We start from the raw sequence: 21136 nt of genomic DNA, 5'->3' as shown, positions 1-21136 counted from the left end.
ACCTCAGGTGATCCACCCACCTTGGCCTCTCGAGAGTAGCTGGGACTACAAGTGCACACCATCACGCCCGACTAATTTCTTGAATTTTGTAAAGATGAGGTCTCACTATGCTGCCCAGACTGGTCTCAAACTCCTAAGCTCAAGCCACCTTCCTGCTTTGGCTTCCCAAAGTGTTGGGATTACAGGTGTGAGCCTCTGCACCTGGCTGAGCTACCACATCCAACATGGCACAGCTTCTTATGGGAGTTAATACAACTGGATGTCTTAGATGTGCCCAGAATGTACGTAAATGACCCCTGGGTCTACACTGAACATACTGGGTGCAGGGATGACACAACCCTGCTGACCCTGAGTGATCCTAATTCTGTGAGACTGTAGCATACAACCCAACGTGTTTATCTGCAGTCAGACTGGATGGCTGACAACACAACACCTAGGGAATGTCCATGGTCTTGAAACCCATCATTTGCTTAAGTAATGTTCTTTTTTTTTTTTTATTTGAGACGGGTCTCGCTCTTGCTGCCCAGGCTGGAGTGCAATGGTGCAATCTCAGCTCACTGCAACCTCTGCCTCCTGGTTTCAAGCAATTCTCCTGCCTTAGCCCCCCGAGTAGCTGAGATTACAGGCATCTGCCACCATGCCTGGCTAATTTTTTTGTATTTTTAGTAGAGATGGGGTTTCACCCTGTTGGCCAGGCTGGTCTTGAACTCCTGACCTCATGTGATACACCCGCCTCGGCCTCCCAAATTGCTGGGATTACAGACATGGGCCACCATGCCCAGCCGAGTAATGTTCTTACCTGGGCAGAAGCTTTGAAAATGTTGGTCTTTCCATCCTGACTCCTTGAAAGGGAGGCACTGCATGACACATGTGGTAGTGACAGGGTGCCTGGTTCAGGGGGATGTGCGTTCTTGCTCATGTCCGGGGTTTCTGACTGGGATCCTGGAATGACCTCTGACTCACCTGAATCAGATGAGCTGCACTTTCTGGGCTGCCATATCGAAGGTCATGTCCGTTGATGGCTAACACGCGGTCGTTCTCCTCGAGCTGACCATGTCGATCTGCCACACCGCCATCCAGCACATTGAAGATGAAAACCCCAGGCTCATCCACCTTGCGCACCAGTTTTATTCCAAGCTGCTCCTCGGGGCTACTTTTGTTGAGAATCACATGAAAGCTGTCATCCCGGGGTCCGTAGGCATCCAGGACCTGTCCATTGTTCCTGCTGCGGAACTTCTGTTCACGCAGCACAGTCAGCCACAGCACCTGGCAGGGCTGCCGCAGGAGACGCACAGCGTAGTTGTGAGGGACATTGCTGATGTCCATCCCGTTGACCTGGGGGAGGTGGAACAATCGTGCGGTCAGCTCCACCTGCCACAACCCTTCCTGAAAGATCCAGGCCCACAGAAAAGACAGGATCCTGTCTTTAAGGACTGCTCTGCTCTCCCGCCTCATCCTGTGTCCAATAACCGCACCTTCCAACAGTGTTTAACAGTCTAAACCCTGTTCTCTCCAAGCGTGGCCTGCAGCACCTCTCCAGGCCTCTGTGAGTAGACACCGTCTTTCTCCACCTTGTTCTTACCCAAGCCCACATATTTATTCCCAGAATCCTGGCCTTCATTTCTGTTGTCATTATTTTTTAGCTGGCAGGAAGAGAGGGAAGGAAGATAAGGTAGGAAAAGGCAAAAGAAAAGCACTTTTCCCATTTGCCTCAGTCAAATGATTGCATTAAACAGCTGTTCAAGCCGAGTTGACATTTTCTTCCCCAAAATCTCCAACTGAATTTTTCTCCCTGGGTCAACTCATAGCAGAACTTCCAGTCCTCACCACTGTGTGTGTATGTAGATGTGATAGTGTGTGACTGAGGGTCTCAGTGTGTAAGCATGATGGAGTGTATGTGCGTGTGATACTGTGTGTGTACGCATGGGAATGTGTCAGGTCTCAGGGTGGTCCCCTGCAAGGTTTTTTTTGCCCGTGTTCTCAGCAAAAGGAAGAAATCCTTGCACAGTTTCAAACAAACTGATATGAAAGGAAGTTTCCAGGCTCTTTTATTGAAAGGCTAGATCTCTTTATAAAGCTACTTAAACAAGCTTAAGCTCGGCCCTCTCATTTGTGTCTCACTAATAATGTGTAGGGCTGATACTGCACGGGGCTTTCTGGTTTTAATTTCTCTGGCTACACAGGCCCAGCCTGGAGGCTGTAGCCCCCTTTCGCAGCAAATGCTGCACTCTGTGTTTGAGGCAAGAGGCCCCATGGAGCAGAAATAACTTTCTTCAATTTCTGTAGTTTGATAAGATTTCTTGTATTTGCAGCCAATTGTTAGAGAAGGCTTGGAACGGGCTTTACAAAGGCCTTTCTTGAGGATATGATCACCTGTTCTCTGGTGCAGCTCCACAGGCTCCCAGAGCTCACCAGAGCAAAGGCAAAGCTCACCACCTTTGTCCAAGCACAGGTGAGGAGAGCACCCGAGGTGGCAGGGCCGGGTTCCCCCATCACCTCTGGGCCCAGAGAAAGTCAGGGAAGTCAGGGTTGCCTGCTAAATAGTCCTGGCAGCCCTTTTGTTTGTAAGCACCAGTTGAAGGCCACAGGAATCAAAATGTTTTATTATGCAACCCTCCCAGGCAGCATAGTTTCCACTAGAACCGGGAGGCAGCCGTGCACAGTGTAGCTGATTGTACTGCGGCCTGCCCCGAGGGCCCTGTATCATGCTCCACCTCGGAGGCCAGCAGGAATTTCAGCATTTCTGTGAAAACTGCTTTAGGTTATTTCTCCTCTTATTCCAATCAGTTTGCCAAAGAAACAGCTCATAATGTGACAGGAGCCGGTCCCTCAGCAACCTAGAAGGGATGGGATAGAACCGTTATCTGAGTGTCAGATAGAAAATATACGAGCAGGGAGGGGTTTCTTGTCACTTTTGGCAAACGTTGGACTTCTGTCTGGTAAACAGCTCTTTTTATCCTTTCTGTTCTGAAAATTCCTCCTTCCCCTTAATCAAGCCTCTGAGGACGGTAACACCCAAAGCATTCTATTCCAACACCTGTCTCCCCTGGAATGTCTCTGGGTTGGTGGAATTAGCATAGAGATTACTTTTATTTTCAGGGAGGGCCGTAAGACTATAAGAAATTGACTTTCAAAGAGTAGATGATTGTGATTAAATAAAATACAAAATGTTCTATTAATCTACTCTAAAAACAATTTAAGGAAATATATGTCCCAGTTTTATTTTGTATTAATGCTCTTTAAAAAAAGAGATAAAAGAAGAAAGAAGAGGTGGAGAAAGGGAACGAAGAGGAAAAAGCTAGAAGGCAGAAGGCAGAAGAGGGGACGGACAAAATGATATAGAGACAGATAAATATTTATGTACAGAGAGAAAGGGGGGAGAGAGTGAAAGAGCAAGACAGAGAGAAACAAAGATCTCAATTAAATGACAAATCTCAGAGAGTAATAAAATGATAGAAAGTCACTATCCACATTTATTTTACCATTTCCCTCATTCATCCATCCATCTATCCAATTGTTTGCTCAGAAGCATTTTTTTATATCAAGCCCCTTGCTGCAGCCCCACAGCCACAGTCTCTACCTTTAGAATGATGTCTCCTGGCAGTAGCCGGCCGTCTCTGGCGATCACCCCATCACGATAAATGTGTTGGATAATGATATGGACCAGTGGGGTTTCGCTACCTCCCACCAGCCTAATGGAGAGGCTTTCACTGGGATCTACTCGATTGATCTTGATGCTGGTAATTTCACCATCTGGAATCAGGTGGTACAACCTTGGAAAGACTGAAATGGACAAAGAGTGTTTATTTAAGACACCCACCCAATGGACCTTTCCAACTACTCTTATTGCCAAACTTCGGTGTCAGCCAAACTAAACTATTCATTTTTCCTCATACATGTTTTCCATTTTCCTGCCTCTGTGTCAATGTAAGTTTCTCTGCTTGGAATGTTTTTCATCCTGAGCTTAAACCCAATTTTTCCTTCAAGGCCCTTCCAATTAAGCTCTACCCTGATTCCTCCTTCCCTTGCTCTAAACAGCCCATTTCCTATAAAGCTTTCTAGCTATTTCTCATGGCACTCAACCCATTATTGATATTTTTACCTTTTTTTTTTTTTTTTTTTGAGACAGGGTCTCACTCTGTTGCCCAAGCTGGAGTGCAGTGTCTCACTACAACCTCTGCCTCCTGAGCTCAAGTGATCTTCCCACCTCAGCCTCCCAAGTCGCTAAGACTACAGGCACATGCCACCATTCCTGGCAAATTTTTATATTTTTTGTAGAGACGGAGTTTTGTCATGTTGTCCAGGCAGGTCTTGAAATCCTGAGCCCAGGTGATCCACCCACCTCGGCCTCCCAAAGTGCTGGGATTACAGGTGGGAGTCACCTCGCCCAGCTTATACTCATTTATTATATACCTCATATCATGCCCATAAAACCTGAGGGCATAACCTCTGGCTAGTCCATGGTTCTCTACACATATCTCTGCATGCAGGGGCCTTCAGCTGAAGTTTATTGAGTTAATAGAAGTGAATGAATCATTTTTAATGGAATGAATTGCAGTTTTATTGCTTGCTTATTGAGAGGTAAAAAACAGAACCAATTTGCCATTTTGCCCTCTCAGATAATTTTGAAAATTTCTTCCTTAAAGACTCTGCTTTTCAGGCTTGGGGGAACATCAGTTCTTTCTACCAGACATTGTTGTTAACAAATGGAAGAGGCCTGATTCATGATCAAGAAGAGGCCAAGGCCTAGTTGGTGGCCTTGAGCAGTTCATCCCTGGTTTGCCTGAAATCACTGAGTTCAGAGCAAGGAGATTCAAAGATCATCTAGGCTGGTGTTTTCAAACTGTATTTTTAAACTGATGAATCCGCTTTCCCCAAGAAATCTCTCCTAGCTCTCTTCTCATCTTTCATCCCATCGTGACCACACAGAAAACAGCTGCTCTAATTGTCCTGCTGCTTGACAGTGATAGTCAAACCCTACAAGTGAGGAGGTTTAAGGCTGAGAGAAGGGGAGTGAAGTAACTGACTGGACATCCCAAAGTTAGGTGGCCCTGAGAGCCAGGTCAGAACCCAGAGCTCTTGTGACCGGTACTCTCTGTCAGGTGTCCCTGGAGCCAGGGGTTCACAGCCAGGCCAGAGCCCACGAGGGGCTTGCTCTATGGACCCTATGAGCCAGCAGCACAGACTGGCATTGTTTTTTTTTTCACTTCAGTTTGAATAGAAGTGCTCAGAGGGGACACCAACAAGTGATGGGAACAAGCCACACTTAGCTTGGTGGAAAAAGTGGCTCCTCCAAGCAGCTAGAGGCTCAAGTTTGAATGTAAAGGGCTGAGATGCTTCTGTCTTCCGTAGGTGCTGACAGCTGCCTCACCTTAAGAGTCTCCTTTCGTTATGGCATCTGGAAAGATCTCACATGGCAGGCCTGCTTCTGAATAGTCTGTTCCTAGTGAGCATTTTCAAAACCCGTGAACTTAGTCCATTTTCCCTAATGAATTAATAAGTACTCAATTCTCTAAGAACAATACAGAATTAAAATTATTTCTAAGTATGTTCGGGCAAAGTAACTTAGTGGGCAGAGGAAACCCGAGATGTCGTAAATGTGGGTCCTTAATCTCTATACTGATTGAACAGAAGTGACTGCGTAAGGCAGGGGTAGCTGGCTTCAGCAGTCAGCTCCTGGTACTAACAGTACTCGGGTGATTGAGTTCAATTAATGTTTAAACTACTTTGGTTATGTTAAGTAGGCTACACCACAGGCACTTGCTAGAGCATGTCTGGTATAACAAGGGAATGGAAACAAATTCATTCTGAGCAAAGAAAGATTTGGAAATAATCACAAAAGCCAATTTTCCCTCCCTCATTCCCCTTCCCTTGTTACCATCTTTTCCAACAGATTTACAAAAACCACACTACCAAACCTAAACCGCTAGAGAATGTTTGATATGATAGCTTGAAAGGACGTACCATTCACACTTGTAAATGATGTTAGAGCAACACCAATGAGATCCTAGTGACCTTAAAGAGATAAAGGAATTTTTAAACTGCAAAACTTGTGCTGCTCTGGAAAGTAAGGAATTTGCTCAATATTATGTCCTTACTCAAGGACTAAAGGATATAATCTTATTAGCTGAGAGTTCGTTACATGCTGACATTGAGTTAAGGTATTTGAGTGCATTTTTTTGTTTAGTCTTCACAATAACCCTATGAAATAGATGATGATAATCTTTTTTTTTTTTTGTGGGGGGGGGAGCGGGGAGACAGGATCTCACTCTGTCACCCAGGCTGGAGTATAGTGGTATAATCTTGGCTCAAAGCAGCCTTGACCTCATGGGCTCAGGCAATCCTCCCATCTCAGCCCAAGAAGCTGGGAGTACAGATGTGTGCCACCGTGTCCCACTAATTTCATTTTTAGTAGAGACAAAGTCTCACCATGTTGCCCAGGCTGGTCTCAAACTCCTGGGCTCAAGAGATCCTCTCACCTTGGCCTCCAACTGCTAAGGTTACAGGTGTGAGCCACCACGCCCAGACCCATCTCTGTCTTTTCAGATGAAGAAATGCTGAAGCTTAGAGCATTAAGCAACCCAGCCAGGGTCACACAGTTGATAAACAGTGGCGCCAGTCCCATCTCTGTCTTTTCAGATGAAGAAATGCTGAAGCTTAGAGCATTAAGCAACCCAGCCAGGGTCACACAGTTGATAAACAGTGGCGCCAGTCCCTTTACTGACATTAAAACGATGGATAAACCATGCCAGGAGGCTAACTGTAGGTTGCTGAAGCAATGAGGCCCTCTGGCCATTTTTGAAAGCATTGTTGCCTCACAAATGCTGTGACGACATTGATACCAGGCTAGCTGAGTCTTAACACCTCACTCCACTCTGGAATTACAGCTTCCTAGTGTGTCTGAGGAAATCCAATCTCTCCCACTCCAGCCCGCCTACTCATTGAACATGGCTGCTATCTCTGTCTTCTGGAAACATAGCTCCAATCCTGCAATAACTCTACACAAGAGCTCCCAGGTGTGTTCACTGCCCCCAAATCAAGTACAGACTCCTAAATAATAATCAGGACACACTATGATCTGACCTTCACCTCATCTTCTGTATTGGTCTGGAAAGAAAATAATTTGCTCAATATTATGTCCTCACTCAAGGACTAAAGGATATAATACTAATTATTAACTGAGAGTTTACTATATGCTGGCATTGAGCTAAGCTACTTGAATGCACTTTCCAACACACAGTCAGCATCCCGACATCCATCCAAGTCACATGGATTACACTGTCCCCTATGGATGCTATGGTCATTAATTTATACTTCATTCTTCATAGTACAGGCATACCTCTGAGATATTGTGGGTTTGGTTCCAGACTGCTATAAGAAAGTGAGTCTTTTGGTTTCTCTGTGGTTATAAGAGTTATGTTTACACTGTACTCTAGTCTATCAAGTGTATAATAGCATGTTTTTAAAAATGTACATACCTCAATTTAAAAATACTTTATTGCTAAAACATGCTGTTTAATGATCATCTGAGCCTTCAGCTAGTTGTAATCTTTCTGCTGGTAGAGAGTCTTGCCTTGATGTTGATGGCTGCTGACTGATCACAGTGGTGGTTGCTGAAGGTTGGGAGTGGCTTGGCAATTTCTTAAAATAAGACAACAATGAAGTTTGCCACATCAACTGACTCTCGTGAAAGATTTTTATGCAGATTCTCTGTAGAATGCAATGCTGTTTGATAGCATTTAAACTTCAGTAGAACTTCTTTCTAAATTAGAGTCAATCCCCTCTAACCTTGCTGTTTTATCAACTATGTTTATGTAATATTCTTAATCCTTTGTTGTCGTTTCAACAATGTTCACAGCATCTTCAGCAGAAGTAGTTTCCATCTCAAGAAACCACTTTATTTGCTCATCCGTAAGAAGCAACTCTACACTTGTTCAAGTTTTATTATGAGATTGCAACAATTTGGTCATATCTTTTTTTTTTTTTTTTTTTTTTGAGACGGAGTCTTGCTCTGTCACCCAGGCTGGAGTGCAGTGGTGCGATCTCGGCTCACTGCAAGCTCCGCCTTCTGGGTTCACGCCATTCTCCTGCCTCAGCCTCCCGGAATTTGGTCATATCTTTAAGCTCCACTTCTAATTCTAGTTCTCTTGCTATTTCCACCACATCTATAGTTACTTTTCTCCACTGAAGTCTTGAACCCCTCAAAGTCATCCATGAGAATTAGAATCAACTTCCTCCAATCTCCTGTTAATGTTGCTATTTTGACCTCCTCCCATGAATCACTAATGTTCTTAATGGCATGTAGAAGGGTGAATCCTTTCCAGAAGGTTTTCAATTTTCCTTGCCCAGATCCGTCAGAGGAATCACTATGTATGGCAGCTATAGCCTTTCAAAATTTATTTCTTAAATAATGAGACTTAAAAGTAGAAATTACTATTTGATCCACGGGCTGCAGAATTGATATTGTGTTATCAGGCATGAAAACATCATTACTCTTGTGTCTCCATCGAAGTACTTGGGTAACTAGGATGCATTATCAACGAGTAGTAATATTTTGAAAGGAACCTTTCTTTCTAAGCAATTGGCCTCAACAGTGGGCTTAAAATATTGAGTAAACCATGCTGTAAAAAGATGTGCTGCCATCCAGGCTTTGTTGTTTCGTGGAGAGAGCACAGGCAGAGTAGATTTAGCATAATTCTTAAGGGTCCTAGGATTTTTGAAATGATAAATGAGCACTGGACTCCACCTTAAAATCACCAGCTGTATTAGCCCCGAACAAGAGAGCCAGCCTGTCCTTTGAAGCTTTGAAGGCAGGCATTGACTTCTCTCTAGTTAAGAAAGTCCTAGATGGCATCTTCTCCCAATATAAGGCTGTATCATCTACACTGCAAATCTGCTGGCTGAGCGCGGTGGCTCACTTTGGGAGGCCGAGGCGGGTGGATGACCTGCGGTCAGGAGTTCAAGATCAGCTTGGCCAACATGGCGAAACTCTGTCTCTACTAAAAATACAAAAAATTAGCCGGGCATGGTGGTGCACGCCTGTAATCCCAGCTACTTGGGAGGCTGAGACAGGAAAATCACTTGAACCCAGGAGGCAGAGGTTGCAGTGAGCCGAGATCGTGCCACTGCACTCCAGCCTGGGCTACAGGGCGAGCGAGACTCCATCTCAAAGAAAAAAAAAAGAAAATCTGCTTAGTGGAGCCACCTTCAATGATTTTAGCAAGATCTTCTGGAAAACCTGCTGCAGCTTCCACAATCAGCATTTGCTGCTTCGTTACAATCAGCATTTGCTGCTTTGCCTTGCACTTTTATGTTATGGAGATGGCTTCTTTCCTTAAACCTCATGAACCAATCTCTGCTAGCTTCCAACTTTTCTCCTTTAGCTTCTTCACCTCTCTCAGTCTTCACAGAATCAAAGAGAGTTAGGACCTTCCTCTGGATTAGGCTTTGGTTTAAGGGAATGTTGTGGCTGTTTTGTTCTTCTATCCAGGTTACTCAAACTTTCTCCATATCAGCAATAAGGCTGTTTCGCTTTGTAAGTCACGTGTTCACTGGAAGTAGCACTTTTAGTTTCCTTCAGGAACTTTTCCTTTGCATTAATAGCTTGGCTGTTTGGCATGAGAGGCCTAGCTTTCAGCCTGCCTTAGCTTTCAATATGCCTTCCTTACTAAGGTTCATTTCTAGTTTTTGATTTAAAGTGAGAGACATGTGGCTCTTCCTTTCACTTGAATACTCACAGGCTATTGTAGGGTTACTAATTGGCTTAATTTCAATACTGTTATGTATCAGGGAATAGGGAGGCCCAAGAAGAGAGACATGGGGAAATGGCCAGTGAAGCCGTCAGAACACACAATTATTAAATTTACTGACCTATAAGGGCGTGGCTCATGGCACGCTAAAACAATTACAATAGTAACGCCAAAGATCACTGATCACATATCACCATAACAGATATAATAATGAAAAAGTTTGAGATGCTGCAAGAATTACCAAAATGTGACACAGAGACATGAAGTGAGTACATGCTTTTGGAAAAATGGAGCAAACAGACTTGTTGGCTACAGGGTGACCACAAGCTTTCAACTTGTAAAAATAAAAACGAGGTATGCTTTTATTTTATTTTAGTCTTGAATAACTCCCTTGATGCCAAGAACTACATTTTATATTCTTTACATAAAATGACAGCACCTAGGCCAGTGCCTTACATATAATAATCTCTTTTATAAATGTTTTTGTAATAAATATGCAAATAAATCTTTTTCAAGATAACTTTTTTTTTTTTTTGAGATGGAGTCACCCAGGCTGGAGTGCAGTGACACAATCTCAGCTCACTGCAGCCTCTGCCTCCCACGTTCAAGCAATTCTCCCGCCTCAGCCTCCCAAGTAGCTGGGATTACAGGTGTCCGCCACCACGCCCTGGCTAATTTTTGTATTTTTAGTAGAGATGGGGTTTCACTGTGTTGGCCAGGCTTGTCTCAAACTCCCACCCTCAGGTGATATGGCTGCCTCAGCCTCCCAAAGTGCTGGGATTACAGGAGTAAGCCAACACGTCTGGCCCAAGTAGTAGAGAACTTTACATGGAGTGGAATTGAGGAGTCTTTAATAAGAGGAAGAGACTGGTGGAAAGGAAGTTCTAATCTTTTCATTTAGTCATTGCACAGACATTTAGTGGACACTTATGTGCCAGACACTGTGCTAGGCCTTAAGAACAAAGATTCAGAAAAATAATCCCTGCACTTTGAGGTTCAGTTACATGAAATATGATCATTGCTGATACAGGTGCTTCAAAAACACCTAAAAAGGGGGCTGAGGGAGTGAGGTTTCCAGGAGGAGGCAAAGCCTTACACTAAACCTGGAAGAAGGAATGTGAATGCCAGCTGAAAGGAGAGTGGGAGTGCAGGCTGGACAATAGAAGGGAGGCGAAAGAAAGATATACAGCATTTATAGGACTGTAATAAGCTGAGAGCTGTTAGAGCATGCAGCATGTACGTGCAGGGTGAGAGGCAATCATGAATAAGTACACAAGAAAAGGTCTGATAAGGCTGCTCATGAATTTTGAGGGCATAATACATACAGTCGTTTGGGTTCTGCCTCCCAACTCCCAAGAGTAGAGGGCAGTATAACCCAGGAGCTAAGAGAGTAGGCTCTGGAACCAGAGGACCTGAGGTTCTGCCATTTTCTAGCTGGGTAACTGGGCTAGTTACCTAATCCCTCTGGGTCTCCGTTTTCTCATCTGTAAAATGGGAATGATAGTCCTATCCCCTTAACATTATTGTCACATCTAAATGACTTAAAACACTATGTGCATGCGGAAAGAGCTCAATTTTTTAAAAAAGCTGTTACTACTACTCTAAAGTTCTAACATAAAATGCAAAGACAGTAGGACAGTATTTTCTCAGCTCCACTTATATTGGGGAAAACATATGGGATCTAAGACTCAATAGCTTCCTTTGCGTGAATTCTACAGCCAAGTTACCTGGATTCAAAGTTTAGCAAGGTAATTTGAGCAACCTAAGTAACCTCTCTGTGCCACAGTTTCCTCATCTGTAAAACAGGAATAGTAGTAGCGCCGGGTGCGGTGGCTCATGTCTGTAATCCCAGCACTTTGAGAGGCCGAGGTGGGTGGATCACCTGAGGTCAGGAGTTCGAGACTAGCATGACCAACATGCAGAAACCCAGTCTCTACTAAAAAATACAAAAAATAGCTGGTTGTGGTGGTGGGTGCCTATAATCCCACCTACTTGGGAGGCTAAGACAGGAGAATTGCTTGAACCCAGGAGGCAGAGGTGGCAGTGAGCCGAGATCATGCCACCGTCGCACTCCAGCCTGGGCAACGAGCAAAACTCTGTATTAAAAAAAAAAAAAAAAGGAATAATAGTAGCTACCTCATAGGGTTGTTGTGAGGCTTAAATGAGGAAATGCATGTAAAACACTCAGCACCACACCTCAAATGTAGTTGAGAGTAAGGAGAGCAAATATATATATTGCATTTATTATATGTGCCAGTCATTGTTTTAAATGTTTTTCACTCATTAACTATAATTATTCTTCTTCATATGCATAATGGTACTAACACCTGAAGGTAAGGGTTTCAACACTTTTTTCTTCAATCTATGTAAAAAGATGATAATACTTTCTGCCTTTAGCTACTTATGTGAGGAGTAGGCTAATCAAAGTAAAAAATATTATATACCCTTGGGAAGAGAGGGGTCACAGAAGGTGGATGGTGATCAGATTGCATCATCCCTGAAGTCCCCCTGGAAGCCCAGCCCATGTCCATCCAGCCTTATGGGGAGTTCATTTACCTTCAGGGGCAGTGGTGTTTTCAGAATTTTCCCTGCCCTGGTCAGCATGGTTGGCAACTGCACTCCCACTCTTTGTCCTTCGAAGAACACTCAAAGCTCGATTTATTTTTTTAAAAGATCTGCTTCTAATAGTGGATCTCTCAAAGGGCCGGGCTGAGGAATAGTGACAGGAGGAACAGTAGTTATGATTTAATAGAAATAATCATTTATGTACATATCTGATAAGATACATACAATAAGACATTAACAGTGACTACCTCTAGGTGGTAGGATTGTAGAATTTGCTTACCTGTATTTTTTAAGTTTTCTACAGTGAAATATGTATGACGTGCTTAAAATCCTGCTTTTCTTTTTTGTTTCTGGGCTGAACTGAATACAATAGCACTTTTCTTGAGCAGCATGGCTGAAAAATTACTGACACTGCAGGAGTGATGAATCATTAGGTCTAGTTTCAGCCCCTTTCACCAAGTCAGATTACACACAGTTTTAATGATCGGAGGTACTTGCGGTTTCATTTCACTTTGGCAAATTGGACACTGGGTTCCTGCCAAAACTACCAGAACGATTTCCCCTTAAAAAACATTTCTAGAACTTTCCACAGTAAGTATTCCACAGAGGGCAATCCCAAGCCAAGGAGCCCATTCCCGGACAACCACCCATTTGACTCACCCCTAGTTCGGTTGCTCCGGCCAGAGTCCACTGGGCTGATTGCTGGCTGCCCGTCCTCCGCCGAGGACACGTAGGCAGGGTTGTCTAGGCCAGGCTCGTCTGTCATTAAGGACATGGTGGCAGCTGCAGAAACCTCTGGGGAGGGAGCCGTGGCTGTGAGGCTCGCACAGCCGTCTGGACAGCCATCTTGTGAGCGCCTCTTCCTGTCTTTGGTCAGGCCGTAGTGGGAGGCACCTTTACAGCTGTAACAGAAGCAGCGGGGAGGTGAGGAAGAGCTTTGGCTCTGCTGCCATTCCTCAGTCAGACCTCTTCAAATACGATTGAAAAATGTATAACAGGCTTGTTGAACTTGGAATTTGATTTCCCTGCCGCTATATCCTCTCTTCCCTTTTCACACGTCGGTATTCAATATACATTTGCCAACCAAGTGAATTAATAATTTGAGACTTTTTAAAGACGCCCACTGCATTCTCTTAAAGCAGTCTCTACATTGGCTGCTGGAATGCACATTTATTCAGGTCGTCATGGTGTCTACATGACCAGGGTTTGAGGCTGGCAATGTTGAACTATTTGGTAATTCCTGCTTGCTGGTGTTTATTTTGACCATGAAAGCCCTTAGTCACACTCTCACTCCTTTCTTTTGGATTTTGTTCCCACAGCACTGAACGTAAATATAAAGCTCCTCCCAGATTCCATATTTAACTGTCCATGGAAACAGAATCACCCTCACCACAAAGCCACAGGAGTGAGTTCAGCATTGCGATCCTCTAGGGGCAGCTTGGTGGCTTCCATTCTCTTTCTCTGGGCTGGTCTGGGAGGGCCTCCCTGGTGCTGGGGGCTCCCATGATCTGAGAAGTGTCATTCATTGCCATGTTGTCTAGCATTTAGAGAGTAAAACAGCTTTTGTGGTTTTTAGCAAAAACATATTTGTCTCTCCCATTCACTGTCCATACTATAAAAAAAAATCCAAAAAACTCCACAAAAACCAAACTTTGTGAGAAAGGCAAGTTACTGGTGCAACAGAAAGAAGTTGAAAAAGAACATTCTTGAGGCTCAGAAGACCAAGGTTGGAGCTGATCTAGGTCCATATTTTGCCATGAACATGAACACTGCCGCTCAGCAAGTCACTGCAGTGCACAGGCTAGGTTTTGGTCAGGAAATGGTGATTTAACTATCTCACTGCACTGTGGGGAGGGTAGCTACAGGTAGCCACTCCAGTTTCCATAGTTGTGAAGGCAGAAATCATATCACGAGCCCCTTTAACAAGTGTCCATTTGCATATAATGGATGTGTTAATTATAAATTCTTATCAATTCATTATGCAAAACCCTATATGATTGAGCTATTTAAAATAGCCCTTTGAGATCCCACTTCAGGGATGCTTCATGTTTTTGAAAGTAGATGAAATCAAAGGTCAGTCTACAGTGATATGCACACATGACTTTTACTGCCCATAGAATCACAGAAATGGCAGGATGGAAGGTCCTATTGTGTAGATCTAAATCCTTGCTCTGAAATTTACGTAGCTGGGTGATCTAGGGAAATTTTATTTACCTGGCTAAACTTCCCAATTTGTATATACTTTCTGGATTGCTGTGAGGTTTGATCGACATTAAGTCTTATCAGGGGTTTAGTACTTTTTGCCAAAATTACTAGAATGCAAATTCATTAAAGTCGTCATGGTATCTACATGACTACAATCAGTTCTCATGAGATTGTAGCTATTTCCATATTTCGTCCATCCTAAGATGCTCTTTTCATGCTTTAACATGTCTAAAATCAGGATGCATGTGTGATTGATAGGGTTGTGAAGTTTCTGTTGCCAGGTGGCAGTCATGATGCAGACGCCGCCATCCCAGCACTGCAAACCCAGTCGCACGAGTACCCTTTATCACTTCCATTGAGTTGCCTACATGCTTGTTATTACACCATCGAGTTTAATTGCCCTTTGAATGTAATGATTCAGTACTAAAATGAAAAGTTATAGAAAGCCTCAAAAACAGAACAATTGAATATTGATGAAGTACATATTCATTGTTAGAAGCAGAATCACAATTCCATGTTTTCTTGCAAAGGGACAAGCAAATGTTTTATCTGCTTAGAAAGATGCACCCAAGGGAATTAAAAGTGGTGTTACATTTTGTTATTGAGAACATTCAAAAAGGATTGCCTATTTCGTGCCAAGCAACACAGCCAAGGGCAGGAGAAGCTGCCAAATTCATCTGAATGGATTTCAAAGCCACAAGAGTCTAGTTCACCAATCTATGCATCATGGGGATATCTTTGGTGTTTGGGGATTATTTAACTGATGGCACATTTTAAAATGTCATCTTCTTTGCTGTTATATGAACATGATATCTCTTATAGTCAGTGGCATCTTAGATTAGATGAAATGTGGTTTTAATATTAGTAGAAATGGAGTTTGGTTATACAACCTTATGTCCTCATCTTCTAGATGAGAAAACAGGCCTCCAACTTACACTGCTAGTGCTTGTCCTCAGCTGGAAGAGTTCAAACTCCTGGCTTGAATTCGTGAGGTTTCACTGTACTGATTAGCTGCATTGGCTTGGAATCGTTCTGTTTAAAAATAGTGAAGAGGTTGATCTGAGAAACTCAAAAATTGGTGAAACACTGTGTGATGGAAAAAATAAAAGCCAACTTGCATTTGAGCAGCTTCAAAGTAACAAATACTTGAATGAAACACTTCCAGGCAGGCTGGCAGTATCTGATTAGCAGTGCATGGAAAGGAAGTTCCTAGCTGGTCTGGAAACGGTCTTTTCTGAGGAGGCAGCAATGCTCTTGACCATGTACCCTGCCAGAGTAGTAACGTTATTTTCCAGCTGGACAAATGGCTGGCAAAGGCACAAGCCATGGCTTTGTTGGGAGGACACATCATGTCCTAGTAAAAGAAAGTGGCACCTTTCTCTGCTCCCCATCAATGGAGGGTTACAGTATTTTAAAAATATCTGAATCCCAAGATTATGCCGTTAAGAAACCATTGCACTTTCAAATTCTTGGGGTTCTAAAGATAAGTTTTTGAGTCCAGGAAAGGAAAACCTCATAAGGTAGGTAAGTAGCCTTTCCTTTGGTCTCATATCACAGCTGTTCTTGCAACAGCTGGGGAGGGTGCAGATTCTTGATTTAAGTATTCAGACTCATGTGCTTTGTGTAATAAAGGTTCTGCTAATGCAACTCATACTGTGTAATGTTAGCTTTCTCCAGTCTCTTGGCTTAGCTTGAGCCAGAGACAGAGTGATCTATGAAGGTAGCAGCTTGTACTTACTAATTATCTCTTTTGTGGTGACTAATACTGGGGCAGCTTGATTTACAAGCATTAAAGATGGAAGAAGCGGGGAAGAGCTGATTAGCATTGGCCAGGACAAGAACATACGGTGAACCCTGGGTTGTGTTCAAAGCAAGGAGGATTTATGCTTCCTTTCAGTTACTCTGAGCACTAAGTACTCTCAGGTGGTGATGGGTGATGGCCATGAACTTGAAGGATGAATACAAGGAACACAGAAAACCCCTTTTCAACCAAACCACAGGCTTTGGAGGTGCTGTCCGTTCAAATGAGCAACTCTGAAAAATCAGTTTTCTTGGGAGATCCTGAGCTCTTTTATCAAAGTGAGTAGAGGTAAATCTGTCTTAATATAAGAACGTTAATACTCAATGCCAGAATTTTTGTCTCTTTTGGGGTTGGAGGGGGGATAAGAAAAGAAAATGAATCTCCTTCCTGCAAAACTTCTGAGTTCACTGCTAATGAGAGGTGGAGATGAGACACAGGAGGGAACTCAGATGTGATTCACAGAGGTTCTGATAGGGTATCCTCTGCAAAGGTCACCCAACAGGGCAGCATGATCTGGGTTCCCATGAAGAGCTCCTTTCTGATGCTGAACTTATCCACTTATAACAGAATAAGAGTTGTTCACAAAGTGTACCTCAATACTCACCAACATCATCCAGCCATACGACCTCCCTTTGATCTCTCCAACTTTCTGTAAATTCTTTCTCTCGGTTCACTGTTGCATTAGCAAACATTGAGTCAACTCTCACTTTGGGTTCATTAATTGCCCAGTCTGATCTGACTTCAAACAAGAGCTTGCAAATTCATATGCTCGTCAGGTGAGAGAATGAGGAAGGAAGGCCACTGGGGACCATGGTGAGCAGTGCTGCTCGACTTAAGGACACAGTGGCTGCTCCACCCTTCCCTGTTAAAAAGGCTGGCCCAGTGTCGCTGGAGAAATTTAGAAGCAAAAATCTAGTTTTCAATGTAAAATCTCTTGCTTTTTTAGATGGTAGCAAGATTTTAAGATTCGAAAATCTTAAAAACACTGTGTGGTCCAAACAAAACACATCTGCAAGCCAGCTGTAGCTCCAGAGATGGCACATTCTAATCTCTGGTAATTAAAAAAACTGCCAACACAAGTAGATGGGACCCATTTTTCTTTTCTCAGTCCTTTAGAATAAAACACTACCCTCTCCTCTTTCTCCAGTCTTCCTCCCTACCCAGTGTGTGTGTGTGTGTGTGTGTGTGTGTGTGTGTGTGTGTATGTGTGTGTGCATGCAGAGGGGAGATGACCCCTAAAGAGGGCTTTCCCATAATTATTTGCCCTGGCCCCATTTCTGATCCAAGCCCAAAAATGAGACTAATATTTCAACTGTATTTCTTTCATTCATGAGAGCACTAATGGCTGGCCCATAGCTATTATTTAATGAGAAAGGGAGACACTCAGTCCTAATTTATGTATTCTTTCTTTCAGGCAGCGAGAATCAAGATGAGGGGACTCTGTAGGGAAGTAAGTCTCCTTGCCAGCAGCTGGGTTTTAGGCATTAGCTGCTCTACTGAATGGGATGAGTGATCTGAAACTTTGCTCGAGGTGGGGTTCCTGGCGCCAGCCTGGGAGACTGTGCTGCCAGAAAGGAGATGGTCACTGAGAGACTGAAATGGGCTCTCCCTGAGCACTCGGGTGAGTATGGGCCTCAGTAATGTGTGCTCAGCCCCCAACTCCATCTCCATGGCCAAACCCTGGAGCTGGTCCTCCTGACACCACATCTCCATGGCTTTGCAACCAACCTCCGCCTATCCCTCTGCCCCTGGTCTAGCCCTCCAGCCTCTACCCCACTGCATCTTAACCATATCAACGATTTTTTTTAAACTCAAAAACTGCCCAGGGAAATGTTCCCATTGCTTCCAGGCCTTCCCTGATCCATATTATCGATCATGGTCTCTTGCCTACAAATCTACGGCAGCCCAGAAGGCAGTCTGGCAGAAGACAGCTCGTATCTATTGATCTTTTTTAATGTATTATGCTTCACGGATGTGGTCTCATTTAAGCCTCCCACTTGTCCTATTAGTTATACCACCTCACTTCACAGATGAAGATATGGACACTAGAAGGGAGAAATGCCTTGTCCGAGTTCAGAGTGGAGCTAGACTCTGAAGCCAGGCTGTGGGTTCCATGCTTTCTCCCCTTATATGGCTTCCCTGATCCCTAGACTCATATCAAACTGCCCATTCCATGTCATCACTTAGAAGTCTAATGGGCAGCTCAAATTAACACTTTCATCCTCCCTGCCAAAGCAGCTCTTCCTGCATGTTCCTGTGTTACTAAATAGCTCCTTATCTGTCATTCAGGCTGAAAATCTCAGATTCATCCTTGATTTCTTTCTTTCTCTGGATACCCCAAATACAATCCAGCATGAAATATTCAGAATCCAACTACTTTTCATCATGGCTACTGCCACCATACTGGTCCAAGCCACCATCATCAGTGCCTGGATTATTCCAACAGTCTCCCAAGAGGAGTCTTGCTTCCACACTTGTGTTGCCTGCCCATCTATTCTCAACAGAGCAGCCACAGTGATCTTTTCATAATGGCTCTCCATTTTACTAAAGCATAAGGTCCTTACAACGATCTATACGGCCCCATATTTTCTGTCTGTTGTGACTTCTGACTTCCTCTCCATCCATTGCTCATACAGCCCCCCGCTAGTCCTCAAACTTGCCCACCATGTTCCTACTTCTTCAGGGCCTCTGCACTTTGCTGCTGTCCCTGCTGCCTCAGATATGCCTTCCCCAGATTCCCATCCAGTTTGTTCCTGCATCTCCTTCAGGCCTCTGATTAGAATCCCTCTTCTCTGACCACCTGATTTAAACAGTGGCTTCCTTTCTGGCACATCCTACCCCTGCTTATTTTCTCTCTATGGAATGCAAGCTCCAAAGGGCAGGGATTAAGGTTCTTTCTGCTTTGTTAATTGTTTCATCTCCAGTGCCAAAGACAATGACTGGCATATAGAAGGTGCTCAGTATATGACTTTTAAATGAAAGAACGACTTTTGCTAATGAAAGAGCATGGGGTTGTATTAGTCCATTTTTACACTGCCAATAAAGACATACCCAAGACTGGGTAATTTATAAAGAAAAAGAGGTTTCATGGATTCACAGTCCCACCTGGCTGGGGAGGCCTCACAATCATGGCAGAAGGCGAGGAGGAGCAAAGTGACGTCTCACATGGCGGCAGGCAAGAGGGCTTGTGCGGGGGAACTCCCCTTTATAAAACCATCAGATCTTTTGAGACTTATTCACTACCATGAGAACAGTATGGGGGAACCGCCCCCACGATTCAGTGATCTCCACCTGGGTCCCTCCCACAACATGTGGGAATTAGGGGAGCTACAATTCAACACAAGATTTGGGTGAGGACACAGTCAAACCATATCAGGGGTGAATTATCTAAATTGGCTATCTACACTAATCAGATGACTCAGGCCATCTGTGTTTCTGCCCAGGGAAAGTACCCCCCTTGGACTATAGCATCTCAGTGTAAACACCGTACCATCTCTGTACTCAGGCTTTTCAAGCTAAGGGCCCTGCACCATGAACAAGGCATAGAACTATATGTTTAATGAGTTTTGGGATATTGACCTCAAGAGAACATTTAACTGACCAATTAGGCTAAACATTTTAATTTTAAAAATTATTTAATTGAGGAACAATATTTTAAAACCTAAATACCCCATCCAAATAACATATTTAATGAATCTAAATCCAAATGCAGCAATATTTTCTGTACCAGAAAACTATGATTCAAGGATGTTTCACAGGGAGATGGGAATTAACTGGTTGGGGGAAAAAAGTCTAGTTCCACAATTACACCAGTAGAACCAAACTTTGAAAATGTAGGAGCTCTCTCTCCAGGACTGAGATGGCTTCCTCACATTAGTGCCTGAGAAGTGTTGGCTCATGGAGTCCCACATCACTTATGGCCGCCAGTCAAGACACATCAGCTCTGCCTTGGCTAGCTGGTTAGCTGTGGGCAAGTTGTGGCCACAGAGCTATATAGTAAACATTGCTTGAATTGATCTGAGCAACTGTCACCCTTTTGGTGTTCTGTTGGTTGAAATTACCGCATTGGGAATTGTGTGATTCCCTCACACCACCCTGATAATGCATAATTACTTGTGGTCGATTGTGATACCAATGCTAGTCTCTATTTTCTCCTAGCAAGCTTCTGAGTTCCCTTTCCATTTCCCCGCACTGAAATTTAAGCAACCCCCCCACCCCCCAAAAAAATGACAAGAAGGAAAGACCGACTTAAGAAACTGATCTTTTTTTCATGTATTTCCCTGGTAATTTTGATATGATTTTATTTGCTTTGAGTTTAAGAAGCATTATGCATGTAATAAAACTGAAGGGTAATGACCATACCCTTCCTTTGATGGATTATGCTGCTACAGTGGGTTTTTAATCATAATATTGAAATACATTTTTCAATAAACACTCATGGGAGGGTCTTCTAAGAAAGATGGCACAGCACAGAGGAAAAAGCACATGCTTTCACTTTTTAAGCAACTGGATGTGAATCCTACTAGGTCTGTCTTATGGAAGGGCCTCCTAAGAAGGCAACTCTACTGGCTCTGCAACTTTGGACAAGTTCCTTAATTCCTCTGAGCCTTGTTTCTCATACATAAAATGGGCACAATATTTATTTACCATGAGGTTTAAAGATTCACACAAAAGGCCGAGTGTGGTGGCTCACACTTATAATCCTAGAGCTTTGATAGGCTGGGGTGGAAAGATCACTTGAAGCCAGGAGTTAGACATCCATAGCAGGACCCATATTCTACAAAACAATTTTAAAAATTAGCTGGGCATGGTGGTG

At 43.6% G+C, this 21136-nt stretch overlaps 1 protein-coding gene and 1 long non-coding RNA gene across 6 annotated transcripts in view; one reads left to right on the top strand and one right to left on the bottom strand.

The window, feature by feature from the left end:
• LNX1 (ligand of numb-protein X 1) overlaps nt 1-21136 on the bottom strand; it is a 147430-nt gene that overhangs the window by 50001 nt on the left and 76293 nt on the right. For both annotated transcript variants that reach the window (XM_055294676.2, XM_055294677.2), the window contains 4 exons: nt 12975-13216; nt 12306-12458; nt 3581-3783; nt 964-1335 (listed from right to left, as the gene is read on the bottom strand). In XM_055294676.2, coding sequence (XP_055150651.2) covers nt 964-1335; nt 3581-3783; nt 12306-12458; nt 12975-13216 — 970 coding nt within the window. The remainder of the gene's footprint in view (nt 1-963; nt 1336-3580; nt 3784-12305; nt 12459-12974; nt 13217-21136) is intronic.
• LOC129491030 (uncharacterized) overlaps nt 6683-21136 on the top strand; it is a 45723-nt gene continuing 31269 nt past the window's right edge. For 3 of the 4 annotated variants that reach the window (XR_008660437.2, XR_008660436.2, XR_008660435.2), the window contains exons 1-4: nt 6683-7016; nt 9952-10103; nt 16294-16598; nt 17735-17941. This is a non-coding gene — a long non-coding RNA (uncharacterized lncRNA). The remainder of the gene's footprint in view (nt 7017-9951; nt 10104-16293; nt 16599-17734; nt 17942-21136) is intronic. The other variant, XR_010114101.1, reaches the window with a different exon arrangement.

The sequence above is a fragment of the Symphalangus syndactylus genome, chromosome 10 (assembly GCF_028878055.3).
Source record: "Symphalangus syndactylus isolate Jambi chromosome 10, NHGRI_mSymSyn1-v2.1_pri, whole genome shotgun sequence".
Classification (NCBI taxonomy): Eukaryota; Metazoa; Chordata; class Mammalia; order Primates; family Hylobatidae; genus Symphalangus; species Symphalangus syndactylus.
Note: the sequence above shows the minus strand (reverse complement) of the source record. Positions and strands in the feature narration are given on the sequence as shown.